This window comes from Opisthocomus hoazin, chromosome 7 (assembly GCF_030867145.1).
Source record: "Opisthocomus hoazin isolate bOpiHoa1 chromosome 7, bOpiHoa1.hap1, whole genome shotgun sequence".
NCBI lineage: Eukaryota > Metazoa > Chordata > Aves > Opisthocomiformes > Opisthocomidae > Opisthocomus > Opisthocomus hoazin.
This window is the reverse complement of record NC_134420.1, coordinates 73,215,003-73,238,680: the sequence shown is the minus strand read 5'-3', so window position 1 is coordinate 73,238,680 and position 23,678 is coordinate 73,215,003. Positions and strand designations below refer to the sequence as shown.

General features: G+C 52.9%; 1 protein-coding gene and 1 long non-coding RNA gene across 3 annotated transcripts in view; one reads left to right on the top strand and one right to left on the bottom strand.

Moving 5' to 3' along the window:
* MDGA2 (MAM domain containing glycosylphosphatidylinositol anchor 2) overlaps nt 1–390 on the bottom strand; it is a 436,731-nt gene extending 436,341 nt beyond the window's left edge. The window contains exon 1 of the mRNA XM_075427304.1: nt 214–390. Within this exon, the coding sequence (XP_075283419.1) occupies nt 214–286 (73 nt within the window). The 5' untranslated portion in view covers nt 287–390. The remainder of the gene's footprint in view (nt 1–213) is intronic.
* On the top strand, nt 100–22,166 carry LOC142362070 (uncharacterized). 2 transcript variants are annotated; one of them, XR_012764627.1, is made up of 4 exons: nt 100–292; nt 9,408–9,551; nt 10,940–11,052; nt 19,211–19,667. It is a non-coding gene; the product is annotated as an uncharacterized LOC142362070 (long non-coding RNA). The 2 variants fall into 2 exon arrangements; XR_012764628.1 differs by lacking the exons at nt 10,940–11,052; nt 19,211–19,667 and adding an exon at nt 22,086–22,166.
* Nucleotides 22,167–23,678: the final 1,512 nt, after the last annotated feature.

The window sequence follows — 23,678 nt, the reverse complement described above, 5'->3', positions numbered from 1 at the left end:
GGCGCGGAGAAAACCCCCCCACGGCAGCGGTGCACCCCCCCCCCCCCCCCATCATCATCCTCCCCATCTCCCCCGGGGTTTCGCCGCGCAATGTCAGCGTCTCATGGCAACGGCGCTGCCTCCGCTCTGCCTCCCGCGCCGCGCATCCTCCTCCTCCTCCTCCTCCCGCCCCGGCGACAGTCGCGACAAGGTCACGCCGCGCCCCGCACTCACCGTAGACCCCTTGCCCGGAGCTGCCCTCCAGCAGAACCGTCAGCAGCCCCAGCAGCCCGATCGCTACATCCATCTTCACGTGAGCATCCACATATCCAACCCGCCGCGGGGGGGGGGGGAGGCAGCGCAGCGCCCGCCGGAGCCCCGCGCTCCGCTGCGGCCGAGCCGCGCACGCCCGCGCAGGCAGGGCGGCGGGGGGCAGGCGGCGGGCACCGCTCCGGTCCTCCTCCTCCTCCTCCTCCTCCTCCTCTTCCTCCGCCTCCTCCTCCTCCTCCTCCTGCGCAGCGGGCGGCGCGGAGAGGCGCGGAGCGGGGCGAGCCCCCCCCGCCCCGTCCCCAGGCACCCCCTCCCCTCAGAGCGCCCGTCCCCTCACGGCTCCTCCGGCCGCCTCCCGGGCCCGCCGCGCGCCTCCCGGGCCCGCCGCAGCCGCCGCCCGCGCCCCGCGGCCGTCAGATGCCATCGCAGCGCCGCCGTCGAGAGCGGGGCGCCCTCCGCCCCCCCCCAAACCCCCCCTTCAGCGGCGCGGGGGTGGGCGCGTCCTGCCCCTCAGCGCGCCTGCGGAGCGGCGGACGGGCCCATGGCGGGGGGGCGGGGGGGGGGAGTGCCGTGCTGCGGGTGCGGGTGCGTGAGTGCGGGTGGAGGGCGGCGGTGCCGTCACGTTGTGCGGTACGTGCCGGCAAGCCGGAGCCGGGGAGCCGCAGCCCGGCGACGTCAAAGCTGCGTGGCTGGCTGCTGCGCGCCTTCCTCCGCCTCCTCCTCCTCCTCCTCCTCCCGCGTCCCCGCTCACGGCTGCGGGGCGTGGGGACACACACACGCACACACACTCGGGATCCCCGGGCAGAGCCCCCAGCCCGGCGTCCCGGAGCCTGCTGCTGCCCCTCGCCCCCCCCCCAGGGGGCACCCCCCGCTCTGTGACACCCACGCGTGGGGTGCTGGGGGGGCACCCCCCGCTCTGTGACACCCACGCGTGGGGTGCTGGGGGGGCACCCCCCGCTCTGTGACACCCACACGTGGGGTGCTGGAGGGGGGCACCCCCCGCTCTGTGACACCCACGCGTGGGGTGCTGGGGGGGGCACCCCCCGCTCTGTGACACCCACACGTGGGGTGCTGGAGGGGGGCACCCCCCGCTCTGTGACACCCACGCGTGGGGTGCTGGGGGGGGTCACCCCCTGCTCTGTGACACCCACGCGTGGGGTGCCGGGGGGGGGCACCCCCCGCTCTGTGACACCCACGCGTGGGGTGCTGGGGGGGTCACCCCCCGCTCTGTGACACCCACGCGTGGGGTGCTGGGGGGGTCACCCCCCGCTCTGTGACACCCACACGTGGGGTGCTGGGGGGGGTCACCCCCTGCTCTGTGACACCCACGCGTGGGGTGCTGGGGGGGTCACCCCCCGCTCTGTGACACCCACACGTGGGGTGCTGGAGGGGGGCACCCCCCGCTCTGTGACACCCACGCGTGGGGTGCTGGGGGGGGTCACCCCCTGCTCTGTGACACCCACGCGTGGGGTGCCGAGGGGGCACCCCCCACTCTGTGACACCCACGCGTGGGGTGCCGGGGGGGGCACACACACGGCTTTCCCCAGCCTCCCCCGCCTCCACACGCTGTGCTCGCTGAAGGCTGAGGGCCCCAGCGCAGGGGTCTGAGGCCAGGGACCTGCGTGGGGGCTCCCACCCGAGGGGGGACGCAGGGAGGGGGGCACAAAGGGGACAGGGTGGTCCCTGGGTCTGGCAGGCAGCTGAGCACGCCCAAAGCACTGCCCGCTGCTGGGTCTTCACCGGGGCATTTCCCCCTCTTTGGTGATGGTTGGCCTCCAGCAAGCATCTGAGATACCTCGCCAGCTCCCAGCATCTTCCCAGGCTGCCTGGTGGCTGCGCATTTCGGGGTCCCGCAGGGTCTTGGGCTGGTGAGGGTCTCCTGCTTCCGACTGACCAGACCAAACCGAGAACTTGCTGGGAAGTGAGTGCCCCTGCCCCCTCCCCTTCTTGCTTGGTTCCTGCAAGGGCTGCACAGAAGCCATGGGCGCCTTGGACGCAGTCACATGCAGCTTCCTCCTCTGCCTTCGTCAATTAAGGATTAGTGCTCAAAGCCAGGATGAAGTGACGTGCTCTGGACGAAGCAAACCTTACCCAAGGGGTTGCAAGGGTCCCTTCCAACCCTTACCATTCTTCTCTTCCAACCTTTACGGTTCTATGATTCTATTAAGAAGGACAGGGATGTGTTGGAGCGGGTCCAGAGGAGGCCACGAAGATGATCTGAGGGCTGGAGCACCTCTCCTGCGAGGACAGGCTGAGGGAGCTGGGGCTGTTCAGCCTGGAGAAGAGAAGGCTCCGGGGTGACCTTAGAGCAGCTGCCAGTGCCTGAAGGGGCCAACAGGAAGGATGGAGAGGGGCTTCTCACAAGGGTGTGTAGTGATAGGACAAGGGGGAATGGCTGTAATCTCAAAGAGGGCAGATTTAGATTAGATATTAGGAAGAAATTCTTCACCATGAGGGTGGTGAGGCCCTGGCCCAGGTTGCTCAGAGAAGCTGTGGCTGCCCCCTCCCTGGCAGTGTTCAAGGCCAGGTTGGATGGAGCTCTGAGCAACCTGGTCTGGTGGAAGATGTCCCTTCTCATGGCAGGGGGGTTTGGAACCAAATGACCTCTAAGGTCCCTTCCAACCCAAACCATTCTATGATTCTATGATTATATAAACAATTGCGCTGTCAGGGTTTCTTGTGACCCCTGGCACGAGGTGGGACGCTGTTAACAAGGCTTGGACTCTCCCACCGCCGCTGAGCGCTCCCGTGGCCACTGGTGACGATCCAATGCGCCGCTCTGCTGAGCTTCCACCCCTGAAGGGCTCGGAGCCACCTGCTCCACCATTCTGAGACATGCTGATGGATGCGTGTCTCACCGGGGGCTGCTCCCTCTTCCCGACCTGGTAAGGAAGCGGGAGGTGGAAGGAGAGATGGGCGCAGCGCTTCCCCGTGCCAGCGCCATGCCCACGGAGCTCAGGGGGTCTGTAGCTCCTGCACGATAAGTCCCAGGGAGGTTCAGCTTAGTAGACCCAACCATCCAGAAGCCATGGGCACTGCTGGAGCATGGAAGGGTCCTCAGCTCCTGTTGCATTGTTCAGAGCCTAGCAAAGCTATTTACCTCCTTGAAACCATCCAAATGCATCTCATCACCTTCACTGGTCAGCCTCCCTCTTTGAATGGAGTCCCAGACTGCATGTCTGGGTCCATCTGATGCTCCTTTTTATCTTTCAGTTCCCAGGAGAATATGGGCTGAGGCAGATCTCCAGAGGTTGCACTCACAGTGTGGCCTTCAGTAGATTGCATTCAACCTCCAGTTGCTTTTTGTCTTTTCTCTGCCTTCAGCCTCTCCATCCTGCCACACATCTGCCAAACTGGCCCTCAAAGCAACAGCTGTGCCACATCTTCTGGGCTATGGTCATCCCAGCCCAGACCCGTACCCGGGGCTCTGGTGTCCCACCAGCAATTCTCCCTTCCAGTCTCTTTTCTTACTCTTATAGCCAACAACCCTGCAGCATGGAGCATGGACCTGCTCCAAAAAGCTCTTTTGACCTTATGAGGACAGTGTGTGTTTTCTCCACCTGCAAAGCCCCATCCAAGGCAGGTCTGGGCAGGAGAAGCCCAGGGCCCAGCCCTACCCCTTCTTATTGGAGATACTGCAGGTGGAGGGGTGGAAGGAAGAGAGACGTGTACCTTATTGTCTACTTTGGTGGTTGAGCATCGATAACACCTAAAGGGCTGGTCCTTTCTCCCCCTGTTTCCAGCCCTTACGTGGCTAAACCCAAGATGCTCACAGCACAGATACCCATTATTTGATCCCAAAGGCTGAAATCGTTGACAGGCTGCTGCTCTGCCCTGTGGAACAGCCATCAGAAGGGCTGTGGTGTTTTGTTAGCGCACCATTGGCATGGTTTCTTGGAAGTTCAGGCTTTGGTGGTGCTGAGGCTGAGGCACCTGGTCAACCTTACCACAAAAGCACTGCGATCGAAGTTCGTGAAAAGAACTCACGGTCTGAAATTAAGGAGGCGCGTAAGTCTCTGTGGGAGAAGTGCCCCAATGATTTCGACTGAATAGTATCTTCTGACATGGCTTTTTTGAAAGTATCTTGTTCTTAGATGTTGAAACATTACAGCTACTGCTAAGATCTGCTTGACGATGGTGAGCTTTGAACTTAAACCTGACCATAGAATCATAGAATCATAGAAAGTTTTGGGTTGGAAGGGACCTCTAGAGGTCATCTAGTCCAACCCCCCCGCAGCGAGCAGGGACACCGCTAACGAGATCAGGTTGCTCAGAGCCCTGTCCAACCTGGTCTTGAATGTTTCCAGGGATGGGGCCTCCACCACCTCTCTGGGCAACCCGTTCCAGTGTACCATCTCACTAGGCAGTAGTTTACTGAAGGACAAAGAAGGAATTAAAATAACTCACCAAGTCAGAGCTGACAGCTGCTTGAGTTTGCCGAGTTTCTCAAATCCGTCTCCACAACAGCATGAAATAGCGGTGGGGTTGCTCCCCTCTGAAAAAAGTTAGCTGGGAATTGTTGTGGGGCTTGTGAAACCCAACCGGTCTCATCCAAGGTGTTCCTGGGGCCAGGACTGGGGTTTGTGGCTGGGCTCCATCAGCTCCAGCACTTGCGGTTTGCCCTGGGAGGGAAAATGTGGTGCAAAGAAGGTCACAGAATCACAGAATCACAGAATAGTAGGGGTTGGAAGGGACCTCTGTGGGTCATCTAGTCCAACCCTCCTGCTGAAGCAGGGTCACCTACAGCAGGCTGCACAGGACCTTGTCCAGGCGGGTCTTGAATATCTCCAGAGAAGGAGACTCCACAGCCTCCCTGGGCAGCCTGGGCCAGGGCTCCGTCACCCTCAGAGGGAAGAAGTTCTTCCTCATGTTCAGACGGAACTTCCTGTGCCTCAGTTTGTGCCCGTTGCCCCTTGTCCTGTCACTGGGCACCACTGAAAAGAGCTTGGCCCCATCCTCCTGACACCCACCCTGCAGATATTTGTAAGCATTTATAAGGTCCCCTCGCAGCCTTCTCTTCTTCAGGCTGAACAAGCCCAGTTCCCTCAACCTCTCCTCGTAAGGGAGATGCTCCAGTCCCCTCACCATCCTCGTAGCCCTCCGCTGGACTCTCTCCAGTAGCTCTTCATCTTTCTTGAACTGGGGAGCCCAGAACTGGACACAGTACTCCAGATGAGGCCTCACCAGGGCTGTGTAGAGGGGAAGGAGAACCTCCCTCGTCCTGCTGGCCACACTCTTCTTGATGCACCCCAGGATCCCATTGGCTTTCTTGGCAGCCAGGGCACACTGCTGGCTCATGGTTAACCTGTCATCCACCAGGACACCCAGGTCCCTCTCCGCAGAGCTGCTCTCCAGCAGGTCCACCCCAAGCCTGTACTGGTGCATGAGGTTGTTCCTCCCCAGGTGCAGGACCCTGCATTTGCCTTTGTTGAACCTCATCAGGTTCCTCTCTGCCCAACTCTCCAGCCTATCCAGGTCATGCTGAATGGCAGCACAGCCTGCTGGTGTATCTACCACACCTCCCAATTTGGTGTCATCAGCAAACTTGCTGAGGGTACATTCTAACTCTTCATCCAGGTCGTTGATGAAGAAGTTAAACAAGACTGGGCCCAGTACTGACCCCTGGGGCACACCACAGGTCGCCACAGACTACTTGCACACTCCAGCCTGCAAAACCTAGAAATCCAAATGACCCCACAGGTTCGTTGTACGGCGCTTAGTTATCGCTGCAAAGGCTCACGGAGGTCATTTGTCACTTTTAACCCTGAAACAAGGTCACGTTTCTGTACCATCCCCTTCTCCCTGCCAGCTCCCAGGAACGTGAGGACTCTCCTTTTGCTCGGACGATGCAGAGTGACCCACCAGAGCCATCGAAGCGTATTTAGAGGCTGCTCAAGGAGCCCGTGCATCAGGCAGGCGATGCATCGGCAGGGTGGAGAGCTGGGAGAGCCGGACCCAGGGGCTGAAGATGCCGGGCTGCACGTGCGGTGCCCGGCGCAGCCTCCCGGACCTGAGCTTGGGGTCCCTTGGGGGAAACGGGGAGCTCTGGGCCCCGTCCATTGCGGAGCAGCTCTGTGTGCAGCCAGGGCTCTGCGGAGCTCAGTGGATGTTTTGGTCACGGGCAGAGCACAGTCCAAGAGCCCAAGAAAAGTTTACTTTGTGCCATCCACCCTGCGGGGTCCCTGCAAGCGTCGGGTTGCTCTTGCCTTTGGTAAAGGGAAAAATGCAAAAAAAAAAGTGTTCTAGCAGATGCTGGGGTGGGTTTTTAACTGCTTGCTTAGCTTAATCTTAGCCAGCCCTCACACTTCATAGAATCTTAGAATCATAGAATGGTTTGGGTTGGAAGGGACCTTAAAGATCAGCTGGTTCCAACTCCCCTGCCATGAGCAGGGACATCTTCCACCAGCCCAGGGTGCTCAGAGCTCCATCCAACCTGACCTTGAGCACAGCCAGGGAGGGGGCAGCCACAGCTTCTCTGGGCAGCCTGGGCCAGGGTTTCACCACCCTCATGGGGAAGAATTTCTTCCCAATATCTAATCTAAATCTGCCCTCTTTTAGTTTAGAGCTGTTCCCCCTTGTCCTATCGCTGCACACCCTTGTGAAAAGTTCGAGGCACTGTGGGTTATCACAGCTGGGGCTGCGATGATTCGATCTGTCAGAACCTCAGTGTTGATTATAAAAAGGAGAAGAGCACGGGACATGGTCCTAGCCTGGGCAGGAACTGCCCCGTGTGAGCGATGCTGCCGTGCTGGCGATCCCGCCGTGCTGCTGGATGCGAAGCGTTCCCGTGCGAGGAGAGCTGGCGGCACTCATCTGCCCGCAGAAACAAGAAGCTGCCGGCAAAGCACAACACGGTGGGCTGGTTTGCGTTTCTCAGCATCGGGAGGATTGCACAGGGGTATGAGGCACCAAGGGTGTGCTGTAGGCCCCTCTGTTGCAGGAGGGAGCGAGGTAAATAAAATAAAATTAAATAAATCAAACTGAATTAGGCCAACTGCTTGAATAACAGAAGTTCAGGGACTCTAATGCTTCCCATACTCTAGCAGCCATTTATTCGAGAAGCTCTTTTCTTAGCAGCTTTTTCATTTCATCCAACAGCAGACAAAGGCAAATTACAGAATCTCAGAATGTTCGGGATTGGCAGGAACCTCTGTGGGTCACCCAGTCCAACCCCCTGCCCAAGCAGGGTCACCCAGAGCAGGCTGCACAGCACCGCGTCCAGGCGGGTCTTGAATGTCTCCAGAGAAGGAGACTCCACAACCTCCCTGGGCAGCCTGGGCCAGGGCTCCATCACCCTCAGAGTGAGGAAGTTCTTCCTCATCTTCAGACGGAACTTCCTATGCTTCTTTTCTCTCTCATTGTTGGGAGCAAGTCTACAAATAATTGAGATTTGACTGAAGGAGACCATTAAGTAGCATTAAGATTCTGAGTAATTTGGCGGTGTTGGTGAGTTGTGCGTGTTACTCAAGTCCCTCCTCTTCAGCCGCACCTCCTCGAGATGTCCAACATCCATCAAAGCTAAGGCAAAACCAAAGAATTTAACTCAGTCTCCTGCGGAGTTTGAGGACTGTGTGTATGCTGTGAGGCATCTTTGGAGCGTGAGCAGGTTATACACAATTAGCAAATCATCCTACAACGAGTGTCTAAAGAGGGGACAGGGAAGTATTTGTCAGGTGCCCGATTCAAGCCCGGATCATTTGCTGCTGGAGATCTCATGGAGGCGTAGCAGGAATCCCCGTGGTGGGACAGCGCCCGTCCCTCTAAGGTGGCCCAGACACGAATTCCACCACTCCATCAGAGCCAGGTTTTGCATTTCCCAGGCTTTCTATCTGCATGACCGCAGTACTCTGTTGGGCTGGGGAGGACTTTGCTTCCCAGGGGGACAACCTTTGCACCTGGAGGTATTACCAGGCCCAGGCGTTATCAGCGGCGCAAAAATTGGAGCTCTTCTGGCGGTGAAAATGTTGTTGTTCTCCATAGACAGATAAGAGTCAGCTGTCAGCTCTGCTTGTGCGTTGTGGTCTGTAGTATTTTAGTCAGAGCTCCAGTTTCTGCAGCTGCAGTGTGACGAGAGCTCCTCTGGTTTTATGTCATTTTTACATTTCTCTCAGACACACATGCACACTAAATCTCTACCCTTCACACCCGCAGAGGAAGATGTTAAGAGCACAGACACTAAGCGGTCTGCTTTTGGGCAACACGGGCTTTTCCCAACTTTGTTCTAGCCCATGGGTTTCAGCTGCCGTAGCAGCGAGGCTTCCCCTTCCTTGGGTCAGATGCTGGAGATGACAACAGCCACCGAAGGCCTGTTTGAAGTGGCAGCCCCAGATCCTCCAAAGGTTTCAGCAGCATCTGCCTTGTGCCTTTTCACACTCTCTTGGCAAGATGTAGTTTGTTTTGAAAATTGAAACAGGCTCATTTAACAATATTTAGGGCCAAACCTCCAAGGGATGGAGTTATTAGATAAATAACTAAGTGTGACGGACCCTTTAGACACACCTGTTATCTTCACTGGTGCAGTTTAAGTCTCAGAACTCTTATAAACCACATCACACTACCTAATTTCAGGCTAGGTCTGCTCTTCAGGACTGGTGTGAATTGAGAAGAATCCTCCTGGCATCCAAGAATTTCAATGGACGAAAGAACTGGGGTTGCTGGTGGGAGATACACCAGTCTAAGGTCACGCAGAACGTTGTGGTGTGCCTTGGTGGCACAACCGGTGGGTTTCTCTTCAAACACTGTCACTTTTGTGTCTGTGCACCCCAGGATAATGTCAGTTAACAGTCTGGATGATGCTTCATGTCTTACCCGCCTGGACAAGGTCCTCTGCGGCCTGCTGTAGGTGACCCTACTTCGGCAGGAGGGTTGGACTAGATGACCCACAGAGGTCCCTTCCAACCCCTGCCATTCTGTGATTCTGTGATTCTGTGAAATTTGTTGTCTGGGGTATTGTTCTGGATCCAGAGGGATGGCTGAAGGAGGTGGCTCCGTGGTAAGTGCCATGGCAGCAGCTGCAGCCCTCTTACCTTTCAGCCTTACGCGGAGGGAGCCCAACCACTGGGCACAGCCCAGTAACACCTGGATTAAGGTCCATCTTCCCCAGAACTGTGGCCCAGCCCAAGCAACCGGGCAAAACATTGCATTCCACTGTTTTTCAGTAAAAGGCTTCATCCTGTAAAGAAGTGGAAAGAAGGAAACTGAGCTGCCGATGTGAAGTCAGGCGAGAAGCAGGGACTCCTCTCCTCCTCCTGGCACCCTGATGGAGGCAACGGCAAGAAGCCACGGCACTCTCAGAGAGTGAGGTGGGTTGGAGTTTTTTTCTTCAAAGAAGCTGTCATTTTATGGTGAATATGCTCATAGCTTGGATTAGAGGGATAATTTCCAAACGTCCGTCGTGCGGTTCAGGCAGAGAGCAGCAGTGGTCCGTGGGTGTGCGTCTGCCTGTCTCTCATTGACTGCAGAGATCTCCGTACACCCGTGGGCAGCTCGGTTTGCACCACCCTGAGGGGGGATGTCACGTCAGAGCGGCTTCAGGCTTACCCTCCTGGGACGAAGAGTTCAAATCCATGCAACATCCCTCTGGGCTTTCATTCTGCCTGTAATGCATCGCTTGCTCTGTTTCAGCCTCAGAGATGAAGCCATAGAGACTGCGAATGAAGCCATTAATCCCTGCCGTGAGGACAGGGTTTTGCCACGGTCTTGCAACTTTGATTCGCAGCTGAAGTTTCATGTGCATCAAGCTGTAGGGGTGTACAAACACGATAAGAACGTCGAAACAAGGAGTAATGGCTTAAATGTTTTTCTAGGAGCAATAGTTTTAAACTAAGGGAGGGTAGATCAAGGAGTAATGACTTCAAACCAAGGGAGGGTAGATATAGACTGGATAGAAGGAAGATTTTTTTTTACAATAAGAGTGGTTAAACTCTGGAACGGGTTGCCCAGAGCGGTAGTGGAGGCCCCGTCCCTAAAAACATTCAAGGCCAGGTTGGACGGGGCTCTGAGCAGCCTGGTCTAGTTGAAGGTGTCCCTGCTGACTGCAAGGGGTTTGGGATAGATGACCTCTAAAGGTCCTTTCCAACCCAAAGCATTCCATGATTCTGTGATTCTATGATAAACCATGCATGAGCCTTCCGTGAGTCAGAGGGAGGTGGAAAACACCTGCCACAGTAATTCTATGTATTTTAAATATGGTGCTTTTTGTGCATTCGTGGATAACTCAGTTTGCTATATCCCTGTAAGCTCTTCATCATCTTTGTGAAGAGAGGCCGGTCTCTTTTTGGGGCTCCAGGGCCAGCAGCCACTTAGTCCAGAGACAGCTGCGTGTTGGTGCTGTGGGTGCTCTGGTTAGATCCATGTCTGTATCTCTGGAGGTGCATAGAGGTGGCCTGAGTGGACAAGCGCCTACGTACATGTCATCTGCTATGAGTAACAGGTTGCTGGCCAGGGCCACAGCCCTTTTGCCCCTTTCTCCTTAGAGAAGCTGTACTTGGATGCTTGCTAGGGCTTGCTGAGCTTTGTAGGAAGCTCCCGTGGTCACATCCACCGGTGTTTCTGCTCAGCAAAGGGAAGGCCTGTAAGCAGCCCCTGCCTTCATTTGCTGGTCTCACCTACGTTTTACCCCGACCCTTATCTTGCATCATGAGCCCTTAACAAAATGCTGGCTTTGCTGACAAGCTTCATCTCTTCACAGTGTCTCTGTGAGGAGCTGCAGCTCGTGGTCATGGGCAGGACAGGGGAGCCGGGGCTTGCAGAGGAGCAGGGCTGCGCTCTGCAGCGAGCACCAGGCACGCCAGCCGTAACATGGTAAGAAAAAATACCCTCCAGGTCCTTTCACTGTGAGTGGCTGAAGCAAGCCCTGCTTTGCTCCACCAGTTTTCCTTCATCCTCCTGAAGGGCCTGTGTTAAACTGGCAGAAAAATATAAGCTTGACTGTGAGACACCGTGTCTGCCCCCCGGTCCGTCTGCCAGCCGGGAATAGCAGCCACGCGGATGCTCGCTGTCCCCAGAGCTGCCAACGAGCAGCACCTCTCCCCGCAGCAGGTCCCGTGGGGTTGGATGTGGGGTGGCCACAGGGGACTCCTCATCTGGAGTACTCTCTCCAGTTCTGGGCTTCTCAATTCAAGAAAGATGAGGAGCTACTGGAGAGAGTCCAGCGGAGGGCTACGAGGATGGTGAGGGGACCGGAGCATCTCTCCTACGAGGAGAGGCTGAGGGAGCTGGGCTTGTTCAGCCTGGAGAAGAGAAGGCTGAGAGGGGACCTTAGAAATGCCTCTAAATATCTGCAGGGTGGGGGTCAGGAGGACGGGGCCAGACTCTTTCCAGTGGTGCCCAGCGACAGGACAAGGGGCAATGGGCACAAACTGAAGCAGAGGAAGTTCCAGCTGAACACGAGGAAGAACTTCTTCCCTCTGAGGGTGACGGAGCCCTGGCCCAGGCTGCCCAGGGAGGTTGTGGAGTCTCCTTCTCTGGAGATATTCCAGCCCCGCCTGGACGCGGTGCTGTGCAGCCTGCTCTGGGTGACCCTGCTTGGGCAGGGGGCTGGGCTGGGTGGGTGACCCACAGAGGTCCCTGCCAACCCCGAACATTCTGTGATTCTGGGACGTCTGTGTTTCAGAGGAGCAACCCTAGGGAGAGCCGGGCAGACGCACACAGCTCGCTGCCGCGGTGCCACTGCTCAGAGGCCACTTGCTGTGCTTGCACCCAGTTAACCTGTAACTCAACTTTAGGTGTCCATCTCCTTGGGCCAGGAGGAAAGGAAAAGGTCCTCTTAGATCCGCAGAAATTCAGCGGTCCCATCCACCGCCCCGACGCATCGTATCTGGAGGGATGGGTCGGCTGAATCACAGAATCACAGAATGGCAGGGGTTGGAAGGGACCTCTGTGGGTCATCTAGTCCAATCCTCCTGCCGAAGCAGTGTCACCTACAGTAGGCAGTAGAGGACCTTGTCCAGGCGGGTCTTGAATATCTCCAGAGAAGGAGACTCCACAACCTCCCTGGACAGCCTGTGCCAGGGCTCTGTTGCCCTCAGAGTGAAGAAGTTCTTCCTCATGTTCAATGAATCGGCTTCAACCCGCTGTGTATGGACACGTCCACTGTCTGGGTTTGGCTTCCTACCACGGCGATAGTGTTGCACCACCCAGACATGTTCGCTCTCGTTCGTGTGTATGCAAATGCACAGTTTTGGCTGCAAAATGCAGCCCTGTTGTGTCAAATAATCAAAATAATATTCTGCCCTGCTGCGCTGACGCTGACTGGCATGAGAACAGCAGTTCCCCGGAGTGGAAGGGAAGGACAACGTGAAAGAAATGGGTCACGTTTAATTAACCAGTGACAAATGGGGCTGCTCAATGTATTGGCTACGCTGTGGCCACAAGCTTCGAAATGTAGGCGACAGAAGAAGTTGGACATCCTGACAATAATAAACAAAACACGAAAAATGAAGTCCTGGCCATAGCCTGGCTGTTTTAGGAACAAGTAGCGTGCAAAGATAACTCCAATAAGGCTGACATTCAAAAAATAATGAGTGTCTCATGCGTTATCAGCAGAAAAAACACGTGAATTCTTGTAAACTTAAAGGGAAATATTAATACACAACACTCCTGCCGGTGAAGTTGCCCCTGTTGCACTATGGAAATGAATCCTGGGAATTATTTAAAATAACACAATCAGACCGAGTTTATTTCCCCGAATAAAACGAAACCTCATTGGAGCGTCTCGATTCTTCTTCGTAATGCAGGGGGAAACAATTAAGTTTCCGTAGCTCCTCACTACAGCCACGACATATTAAACGCAGGATGGGTTTTATGAGCAGGAGAGGTTTGCACGAGCGGAGAACATCTTTGGAGTGCACTCTGCTGGCCGCGGGCCGAGGGACGAAGCACCACGGGCTCCCGCTTCGCTTCCTCACCCCAAATCCTCGCGGGAAGGCGGTTTCCCTTCCAGAGAAACCCGCTGCAGTTTTTAACCCGCTGTGGTTAAGGGTGGAAAAGAGCACGCTTGTTTTGGGTCGGTTTCGGGGCTTTGAGGGGGGCTGACGGGTCGCTGGGCATCGCGTCCGGGGTGCAGGCAGGTTTCCTCCGTACAGAATCACAGAATCCCATCATGTTCAGGATTGGAAGGGACCTCTGTGGGTCACCCAGTCCAACCCGCTGCCCAAGCAGGGTCACCCAGAGCAGGCTGCACAGCACCGCGTCCAGGCGGGGCTGGAATATCTCCAGAGAAGGAGACTCCACAGCCTCCCTGGGCAGCCTGGGCCAGGGCTCCGTCACCCTCAGGGGGAAGAAGTTCTTCCTCATCTTCAGCTGGAGCTTCCTGTGCTTCAGTTTGTGCCCGTTGCCCCTTGTCCTGTCGCTGGGCACTACTGGAACGAGTCTGGCCCCGTCCTCCTGACACCCACCCTTGAGATATTTGGAAGCATTTATAAGGTCCCCTCTCAGCCTTCTCTTCTCCAGGCTGAACAAGCCCAGCTCCCTCAGCCTCTCCTCATAGGAGAGATGCTCCTGTCCCCTCATCATCCTCATAGCCTACGCGGTGCTCCCGGACCACGTGCGACGAAACCTCCCAGGAAGGGACTGAGGGATGGGCTCCGCGAGCCGCACGCTTCCCAGGAACCTGGGGGGGAACCAATTAATTTGTCGCTGGGCTATTACACTGCGAGTGCCGCTGATGATTCACGGCCATGGACAGGGAGCTGCGCGGCGTCTGGAGAAAGCGCTAATAAAATCTCAGCAGGGTGAACACTGGGTAACTGTGTTGAAGATTTTCGACCGAGGGGACCAGCCTGCCTGCTGGTGCAAATCAGCGTGTTCTCATTTACACCCACAAAGCAGCTGCCCCTGCAGTGCTCTGTTGCTGGCACGAGTGAGGTTCAGTGCGCGTGGCTGAGGCTGCCATGGCTGAGTGTGGTCACAGAATCACAGAATCACAGAATAACAGAATAACAGAATCGCAGACTGTTAGGGGTTGGCAGGGACCTCTGTGGGTCCCCCAGCCCAACCCCCTGCCCAAGCAGGGTCACCCAGAGCAGGCTGCACAGCACCGCGTCCAGGCGGGGCTGGAATATCTCCAGAGAAGGAGACTCCACAGCCTCCCTGGGCAGCCTGGGCCAGTGCTCCAGTGGCCTTTGCTCCTTCATGCTTTTCTTCCGGAGGGTGTTGAGTTGCTCCTGTTGTAGAGGTGAGTTACAGAGGTTACACCTGCTTTATGTTTTCTGCCAGCTCTATATTGGAGATACCTGGAGGACATGTGTACTGTGCACAGTGTTGGTTTGTGGAGGTGAAGAATCAAAGGAGATGTTTCACAGATGTCAGGCCCAGTAACTGCTAGTTGTATAAAAGAACAGCAGTCAAACCAGGACCTCCTCTTAAAGGGTTATACTGTTTGTTTTTTTTAAGTATTTCTGCTGTGGATCTCTCTTTGTGTGCTCCTGATTACCTGCCCCTCCTTGAACCTCTGTTGTCCTGTGGATTTTCATGTCTTTTTTTTTGTTTTTTTTTTTTTTATTCTCAAACTGAACACCTGTGCCTGCCTTGATTAGTGCTAAGAAACCCCGAAGAAACAGGCTTTAAAAACTGTGCAATGCACTTTGTTGCCTGAGAAGTCTCCTTCTGCTACGTGCCTCTGTCAGAGGCTCTCCTGAGAAAGTCTGCTTGGAAATGCTTGGATTTTAAGCTAAGATTCATGGCTGACACGTGAGGCTAGAAATCAGCCTGACAAGCTTGAAAGACGAAAAGAAGCCTAGGAGATACAATGAGTTTAAATGACTTTATTTCCCAGCCATATGTTGACGTCAACTGAGGATGGGCAGAAGAGATGAAGAGCAAGAGGCCATGTTCACTCCTGAGCAAGAGCTTGTCCTGGACCACTGCTCCTGTGTGCTCGGGGCTGTACAGATGCATGGAAAAGGTGGTTTCTCATCTTAGAGCACATCTTGCGAGAAGCTGGATGCCTTCTCTTCTCTGATTTGTGAAATCATAGAATCATAGAATCATCGGTTGGAAAAGACCTCTAAGATCATCAAGTCCAACCATCCACCCAACCCCACCATTCCTACTAAAACATGTCCTGAAGTGCCACATCTACACGTTTTTTAAACATCTCCAGGGATGGTGACTCAACCACCTCCCTGGGCAGCCTGTTCCAATGTCTGACCAGTAAATGAGCTTGCTTGCATCCCCACCCAGTAAGGGGAAATATTAACCTCTTCTAAATGTTGATAAATGGCGATAAATCCTATTTGGGGAATGACTTTCATGAAAAGCCCTCACTTATGAACTGACAAAGACTCTTTTGTCATCACCATTCGTATCTCGCCTCAGTCAGCCCCTAGCTGTTGCCACAAACTGCCAGAAAGACTTTCATGGTGCTTCAAGTGATGGATTCAGGGTTCCACTTCTTCATCCTATTTATTCATCCTACCTAGGCCTTCCACATAGTGTATTAAAGAAACTCACAGAGACACCTCCATGAAGACTAGTCCATTTTCGTGCTACCCATCACTGAGCCAGTGCCCGAGCACCCACCACTTTTGAGAGCTATGTCTTCATCATCAGGTGTTTTAAATGTTGCATTTCTGTAGGAGAGGTCAGATCAGCGTGGCTGCAAGAGATGCCAAGGCTGATAGCTTCAAGGAGCCCAACAGTGGCTCCAGGACCTGCCAGATCCCCTCCTGCCATGGGACAAAGCCGAGGAGCACCTTCACCGGAGATGTAGTGGAAGACTTGCAGTTGGGTCTTGCTGGTTTCTACCAACTCATCTTTAGATCCACAGTGTCCCTGGACTCACGGCACTAACAGAGGGATAAAAGCATGATCCCGGAGGCTGGTTGGGAGTAACAAAGGAGATGATAGGGAAAGTTTAAGATTGGGTGTTGTCCCACATGGTGGTAGCTTCACTGACTGTGACCTTCTGATCATCGTTGTGCTTAAAGCATAACAATGGGAACAAACAGGTTGGAGCAATCCCCTCTCTTTAGCCCAAAAGGTGACTTCTTCACAGTGACCGGTACCCCACAGACCAGAAAACTGCCTTACAGACTCCTGCACAATGGAAGAACCCCCTTTCTTCATGGCCTGAATCCAGCGCATGGTGGTGGCAGTGGATCAGTGTGTGCTTTCTGGGTGACTACTCCACGGGACAGCTTTGCCAGCAGCCTGCCAGAGGTCTCAGCATCGCACTTGACACCCCGCATGACCCTCACCTTGCCAGACAAGGACAATGATCCTTGGTGGCATGCAATGCTGCACAGTGCCTCTGAGCATGTGAAAACCTTTGCTATCACCCCAGGAGGTTCACGTGGAGGACCATACAGTCCAGACATTCCTCTGCTTTGGAAAGCAATTTTAGGCAATGTTTTAGCTCTTTCCAGAATGTCGTGGTGATAATAACCCTTTCCCTTGGAAGCCCATTCAGCTGGAGTACCCAGAGGAGCCAAGCTTCCCTGGACACATGTGACAAAGGACGCTGGTTGATTTATAAGACCTTTAAAACACTTGGTGTAAATGGTAGGGGAAAGTGCAGCGTCAGGAGTAGCGGGGTTCGTGCAGAGGTTGGTAGGCAATGATCTGTGCCAGCCTGGAGTGGGTGGGAGAGACTTATCCATCTCCTCCAACCAAGCTCTTGGCGCAGAGCTTCTTGGAAATACCTGCTTGGGTAGTGCCACACCTCCTAAAGTTGAGAAGTGTAGCTGCTGTGCTGTGGTGGCCGATGTGCTTTTGAAAATGCAAGGTACCTGCACCTGCGGGTGTTTTTCTGCATGCACAGGGAACGCTGCAGTTTGTCTGATGTCCAGCTCCTGGGCAGGCTCTTGTTCAACAGGAACCTATGTCAGACACTGCAAAACTCTTCTGTGTTGTGAATCTAATTATTTCACTTCATTCAGTGAAGTCATCAGGAGGGTGTCCTGGTGACGGAGGATGCGGAGAAGGCAGAGCTACTGAATGCCTTCTTTGCTTCAGTCTTCAGTGCTAAGACTGGCCCTCAGGAATCCCAGGCCCCGGAGGTAAGAGATGAAGCCTACAAAGAGAACGACTTTCCCTTGGTCGAGGAGGACTGTGTGAGGGATCGCTTAAGCGATCTGGATGTCCACAAATCCATGGGCCCCGACGGAATGCACCCACAAGTGCTGAGGGAGCTGGCGGATGTCATTGCTGAGCCACTCTCCATCATCTTTGAGAGGTCCTGGAGGACAGGAGAGGTGCCCGAGGACTGGAGAAAGGCCAATGTCACTCCAATCTTCAAAAAGGGCAAGAAGGAGGACCCAGGGAACTACAGGCCGGTCAGCCTCACCTCCATCCCGGGAAAGGTGATGGAGCAGCTTATCCTGGAGGCCATCATCAAGCAAGTGGAAGAAAAGAAGGTTATAGGAGTAGTCAGCATGGATTCACCAAGGGGAAATCATGCCTGACCAATCTGATAGCTTTCTACGATGACATGACTGGCTGGGTAGACGAAGGGAGAGCCGTGGATGTTATCTACCTTGACTTCAGCAAGGCTTTCGACACAGTCTCCCATGATATCCTCCTGGGGAAGCTGAGGAAGTGTGGGCTGTATGAGTAGTCGGTGAAGTGGATAGAGAACTGGCTGAATGGCAGAACTCAGAGGGTTGTCATCAGCGGCGCTGAGTCTAGTTGGAGGCTGGTGACAAGTGGTGTCCCTCAGGGGTCAGTACTGGGCCCAGTCTTGTTTAACTTCTTCATCAACGACCTGGATGAAGAGTTAGAATGTACCCTCAGCAAGTTTGCTGATGACACCAAACTGGGAGGTGTGGTAGATACACCAGAAGGCTGTGCTGCCATTCAGCGTGACCTGGATAGGCTGGAGAGCTGGGCAGAGAGGAACCTGATGAGGTTCAACAAGGGCAAGTGCATGGTCCTGCACCTGGGGAGGAACAACCTCATGCACCAGTACAGGCTTGGGGTGGACCTGCTGGAGAGCAGCTCTGCGGAGAGGGACCTGGGTGTCCTGGTGGACGACAGGTTAACCATGAGCCAGCAGTGTGCCCTGGCTGCCAAGAAAGCCAATGGGATCCTGGGGTGCATCAAGAAGAGTGTGGCCAGCAGGACGAGGGAGGTTCTCCTTCCCCTCTACACTGCCCTGGTGAGGCCTCATCTGGAGTACTGTGTCCAGTTCTGGGCTCCCCAGTTCAAGAAGGATGAAGAGCTACTGGAGAGAGTCCAGCGGAGGGCTACAAGGATGGTGAGGGGACTGGAGCATCTCCACTACGAGGAGAGGTTGAGGGAACTGGGCTTGTTCAGCCTGAAGAAGAGAAGGCTGCGAGGGGACCTTATAAATGCCTACAAATATCTGAAGGGTGGGTGTCAGGAGGATGGGGCCAAGCTCTTTTCAGTGGTGCCCAGTGACAGGACAAGGGGCAATGGGCACAAACTGAGGCACAGGAAGTTCCGTCTGAACGTGAGGAAGAACTTCTTCCCTCTGAGGGTGACGGAGCACTGGAACAGGCTGCCCAGGGAGGTTGTGGAGTCTCCTTCTCTGGAGATATTCAAGACCCGCCTGGACAAGATCCTGTGCAGCCTGCTGTAGGTGACCCTGCTTCGGCAGGGGGGTTGGACTAGATGACCCACAGAGGTCCCTTCCAACCCCTACTATTCTGTGATTCTGTGATTCTGTGATTCAGGCCAACGAAAGGAATTTGAGACTAAAATAGAGTGGAATTTGGGACCAGAAGCTTTTAGAGGTGCAGTCTAGGTGAAATCAATGGAAATGTCTCCTGGCTTTTAAAAGGGGTTGTAATTGTCTGATATGCACTAAGTTTTCTGAAAAGTCTTTTAATTTGTATCCACTTTATTAGGTACTTCACACACCTGACTAATAATTTTCATAGTAAAAAGCTGTTCACCTCAATAATAGTTTACAGCAATGAGTTTTGCAGGTGAATTCAAGACAAAAATTATTCCTTTTTCATCTATTGTCATAAAAGATACTTTTCTATTTCTGTTTCAGGTGAGTCAGACTTTTCTTCCCCTTTCTGTTATTTCCTAATGTCTCTATTTCATCTTTGCAAACTGCTTAGCGAGGTGGGCTGGAAACTGGAAGTGATCTGAGCTGAACCACAAACCCACTTTAGTTCAGCTTGGGTGGAAGCGCCATGAAGTGGCTGCATTTGGAGCATCCTTTTCTCCGCCTTATTTTACTGCTTCTCCAGTGGGAATAGTAGAAAGTCAGCGACGGGAGCGGGGATACAGCTCCTGCAGAAACCCTGGGGGCTGTTGTTTAGCTTCAGCTCGAGTCAAATGTATTTTTCATTTTGTTGAAAAGTCAGAATGTCATGGCTGAGAAAAAACGTGCCTCTTTCTCAACACGGTTGAAAAATTAATTAAATAAACATTTTAGACAGCTCAGGAGCATAGCTGTGTTTCATTTCTTTCCACATGTGTGTTCTCCTGTGTCTTTAATCGTTGCTGTGGGGTTTTCAGGACTTGCTCTGCTGTTTGACTGATCCTTGGGTGTGCAGGAGCAGGAACAGAGAGGGGACCTCAAGTGAACACAAGCTTTTTGTTGGTCCAGCAGCATTGCAGGACAGTTTGCATCGCTTTCCCTCGGAGCAAGAGCTCCGTTAGCTTGAGCTGAGCAAGGAGGAGGTGGGACCTGGGCTCCCCCCAGCCCCTACCATCCCGCAGAGCTGAGGTCTGGCCCCGCTCCCCGCAGTGCCCACATCTTTTGGGTGGGAGGTCTCAGCTCACGCAGAAGCTTGTCTTTTTGCAGACAAGTCTGAAGATGCTGCTGCGTGATTTGGGACTGTGCTGGACCCTTGTTTTAGCTCCTGGCTGGGGATCCTTGCCTGCTGCTGTGCAAAAGCTCATCTGCTCTCAGGCATCCGCTGTCTTTGCACCCTAGAAAGAAAGGACTTCCAGTCCTGGGGCAAGTTAGAGCATCCCAAAGATTGTTTTGATCTATGCTGAGCGACAGCCCACGAAAGACGGTCTCAGGGTCAGCTTGAAGGTAGTTTTTGACTGTTCTGGCAACCACCAATCTTTCCTGAGAGGCAGGTTCATAGCAGTGGAAGGAACATGGCATAAATTGGTGGTAGATGTGATGGAGGACCAGGGGTGTGAAGTCTAATTGAGGACTTCAGCTATTCTTGTAAGAAATTGCCCAATAAATTAAAATATCAAATATTCATCCAGTAATCTGTTTGACGGTCCATTCTAACTCATGCATTTTGAGGGGAATATGTATTTGGCCATTTTATTAATAACACATCTATTATTTATGTATTTCTGTATTATTCATAAAACAGAAAAATAAAGAGTGTTTTTCTATTGAAGTGCACATATGGGAGTAGGAAGAAAAAAAACTCTACCATACAATAATTATATGAGGATTACTGGAACTTTTAAAGATATGCACTGTAGATCAGATTTCAGATAGGTCAGCTCTTCATTCCTCAGGAGATGGTTTTGACTATTTTCAGTTTGAACTAGGAGTTTCAAACCAGTTGCTGGGATGAAAGGGTTTAATTTAGGATTTCAGCCAACTTTCAGAGGAAAAGGGCTCATAGCTTGCTATCCTTATTTCATTATTCAGCCTTTACCGTTATTTCAGAATATCTTGAATTCCTTCTGAGACTTTACATATGCTAGTGAGGTCAAGCCTGCACAGAGAGGTAGCACTTTTAATTGGTTTGATGGGTACAGCTAGAACAGGTAGAGAAGTCTTCAGTACAGGCACATTTTCAAATCTGAAATATTACCTCTTCGAAGAAATGTCCTTCCTGTTCCTTTAGACTAACACATCCAAGCAAATCAACAGCAAAGCGTGGGATTAGTTCAGGTACCACATTTAGTGCCACGCCATGTGGGAAGGCTCGCAGCAAGGATCCCTTAAAAAGGTTGCAGTTCGGCTGTCACAGAAATTAATATGAATCTCTCCATTTCCCTCTTCTGGATACAATGCAGGCCTCCAGTGGGTGATAATGGCGGCGCAGTATCACAGCACCTTCCACTGAAACCAAAATATCGAATGACGGGGTCACATAGGGAAGATGAGTCGCAGGAAGAGATTGTACGGAGTATACGAGTTCTCCTGTGTCACTGCTTGTGGTGTCTTTCTTGATGGAGAAAAGACAGAACAGGGATAGTCTGCCCTCTGGAATGAAGCTCAGAACTGGATCTTGTAATCCGTATCTAATTTGAAAGTACCATCACAGAATCACAGAATCCCAGAATCCCAGCATGGCAGGGGTTGGCAGGGACCTCTGTGGGTCACCCAGCCCAACCCCCTGCCCAAGCAGGGTCACCCAGAGCAGGCTGCACAGCACCACGTCCAGGCGGGGCTGGAATATCTCCAGAGAAGGAGACTCCACAGCCTCCCTGGGCAGCCTGGGCCAGGGCTCCGTCACCCTCAGAGGGAAGAAGCTCTTCCTCATGTTCAGACGGAACTCCCTTTCATCACCATGATGGAAAAACGGCTCCCGCTGTTTCAACTCTGTGAGCAGGGCAAAGGCTGGCTGCCCTCATTGACCCCGAAGTCAAAATGCTTGGAAGCAAATCCAAAAACAACCCTAACCACTAACGCCCAGAAAACTGGGCAAAATATGTCAGGGAAAAAGCATATAAGGATAAAACAGTACGAGAGGTATTGAAGGACATTATGACTTAGACATACGAGAGTTTTGCCTCCTCTGTCTTTGATTGAAAGGATAATAAAGGATTTTCATAAAAGCTATTCTCAGGCTAAGACTGATAAATAATTGTATTTGACTGCCTTCTGCACTCATGAATTCCCAGTTGTGACTGAGGGTGGAGGCTGTGATTTTCTTTTTTGCTTTAATTATACAAATATGATAAGAGGCACTTGTTCTCCTCTTTCCCAACAGGGAGAAGGAAGAAGCTCAGAACATTAAGCGGTTTACCAAAAGTTGCACCTTTGTTTGCCCTCAGGCAACTACATGACTACATCCAAGATTAAAACACAGTAAGCATTAGAAAAATGGCTGTGTGTTTAATAATCCCAACCCGGAATTTTCTTTCCAGTCACAGCTTTAAAGCAATCTGAAGCACTTAACCACTGAAGTCAGTGTGGAATCGGGGACCTCAGGAGGGTGGCTCAGACAACGGGTGCATCCATGGGGTTACCTGAGACGGGCACAGTGGGACACAGAGTCGGCAATGGTGTGAAGCGGGCAGGCAGGTACTGTGGCTGGAGACATGTCATGGTGCAGAGCTGGAGATGGACAAGCGGAAACCAACATCATATATTTAGGTGTCTTTACTGTCCTCCACCAGAGAAATCCCACAGGGAGGTGGCCAGTGTTTGTAGGACTTGTCTCAACACGGGCATTCCTTAGACATGAGGTGGTTTGCTTGGCCTTGTTTGGAACTGAGATACCTCTGTATGTGCTCAGGAGAAGCCCTTTATGCATGGGAGACCTTTAGGACTACAAGGAGCAAAGGAGCTTACAGACTCCAGAGCAGGGAAGCAGGCAAACAGCAGTTCAGGATCATGCTTTTAGACTTAGTTATTTTTTTCAATGAAATTTTTCTTCCTTAAAAAAACGAAGAATTTGACTAGTCAAAGTGAAATTCACTGTGGTAGATTTTGGTGAATAGAATGTCATCAGCTTAAGACGTCATACTGAATATAATTTCAAATTACAGAAACAAGTAACTTTCCTAATTACCACGGATAGTATGCTCATAAGCTGGATGACATTTATCTTGAAATATGAAATCATCTGTGTGGAATCTCTTTAGTTTAACCAGAGTTAATATTTAATTGTTAGAATTAATCCCATAGTCGGCTGGTGAGTTTTGAGAAAGATGCACAGTGCTGCCAAGCCTGCAGAAGACCAGGTGAGACCCCTGGTCCTGGCACAGCAGCTGAGCAATTGCTTTCCTCTCCTTCTCAGACCCGTTTTCTTAGTCCTGATCTAAGTGTAATCATTTTTCTTAGCTCTTTTATGACCTATATATACAGTCAGCCCCTTCAGTAGGAAAAGTGGGAGCTTCACCACAGTGCCCAAGATGTCCTACATCTACTAAACGGCCCTGGAATGAGCTCATCCAGTGTTTTCAGGAGAGAGAAGCTTGTTGTAGGACTGCTGTTCGGTGCTGAGCATTCGCTGGTGCAGCTGGCTGATGCAGAGGTGTCCCTGTGCTCACGGTGAAGAGCTCTGAAACCAGCAGGTCTTGCTGAGCCTCTCCAGCAACAGCGAGGTTTGGAGATGCCAGAAAGACTAAATCTGTGCATTTCCTCATGAAAAGCAAACTCTGTGCCTGTCCAAGGATTACAGCTCCTACAGTTCTCTTCCTTTTTTCTTCATGGAAGAGGAAAAGAGAGAAAATAACCCGTTGTCTGCATGAGGGCACACATGCAGCACAGTGATATTTGGTGAGAGCAAAACAGATGTCTCACTTGTTTGATGTCATTAGTTATTTTTTCTTTGCAGATAGCTATGGTTACCTAGCTC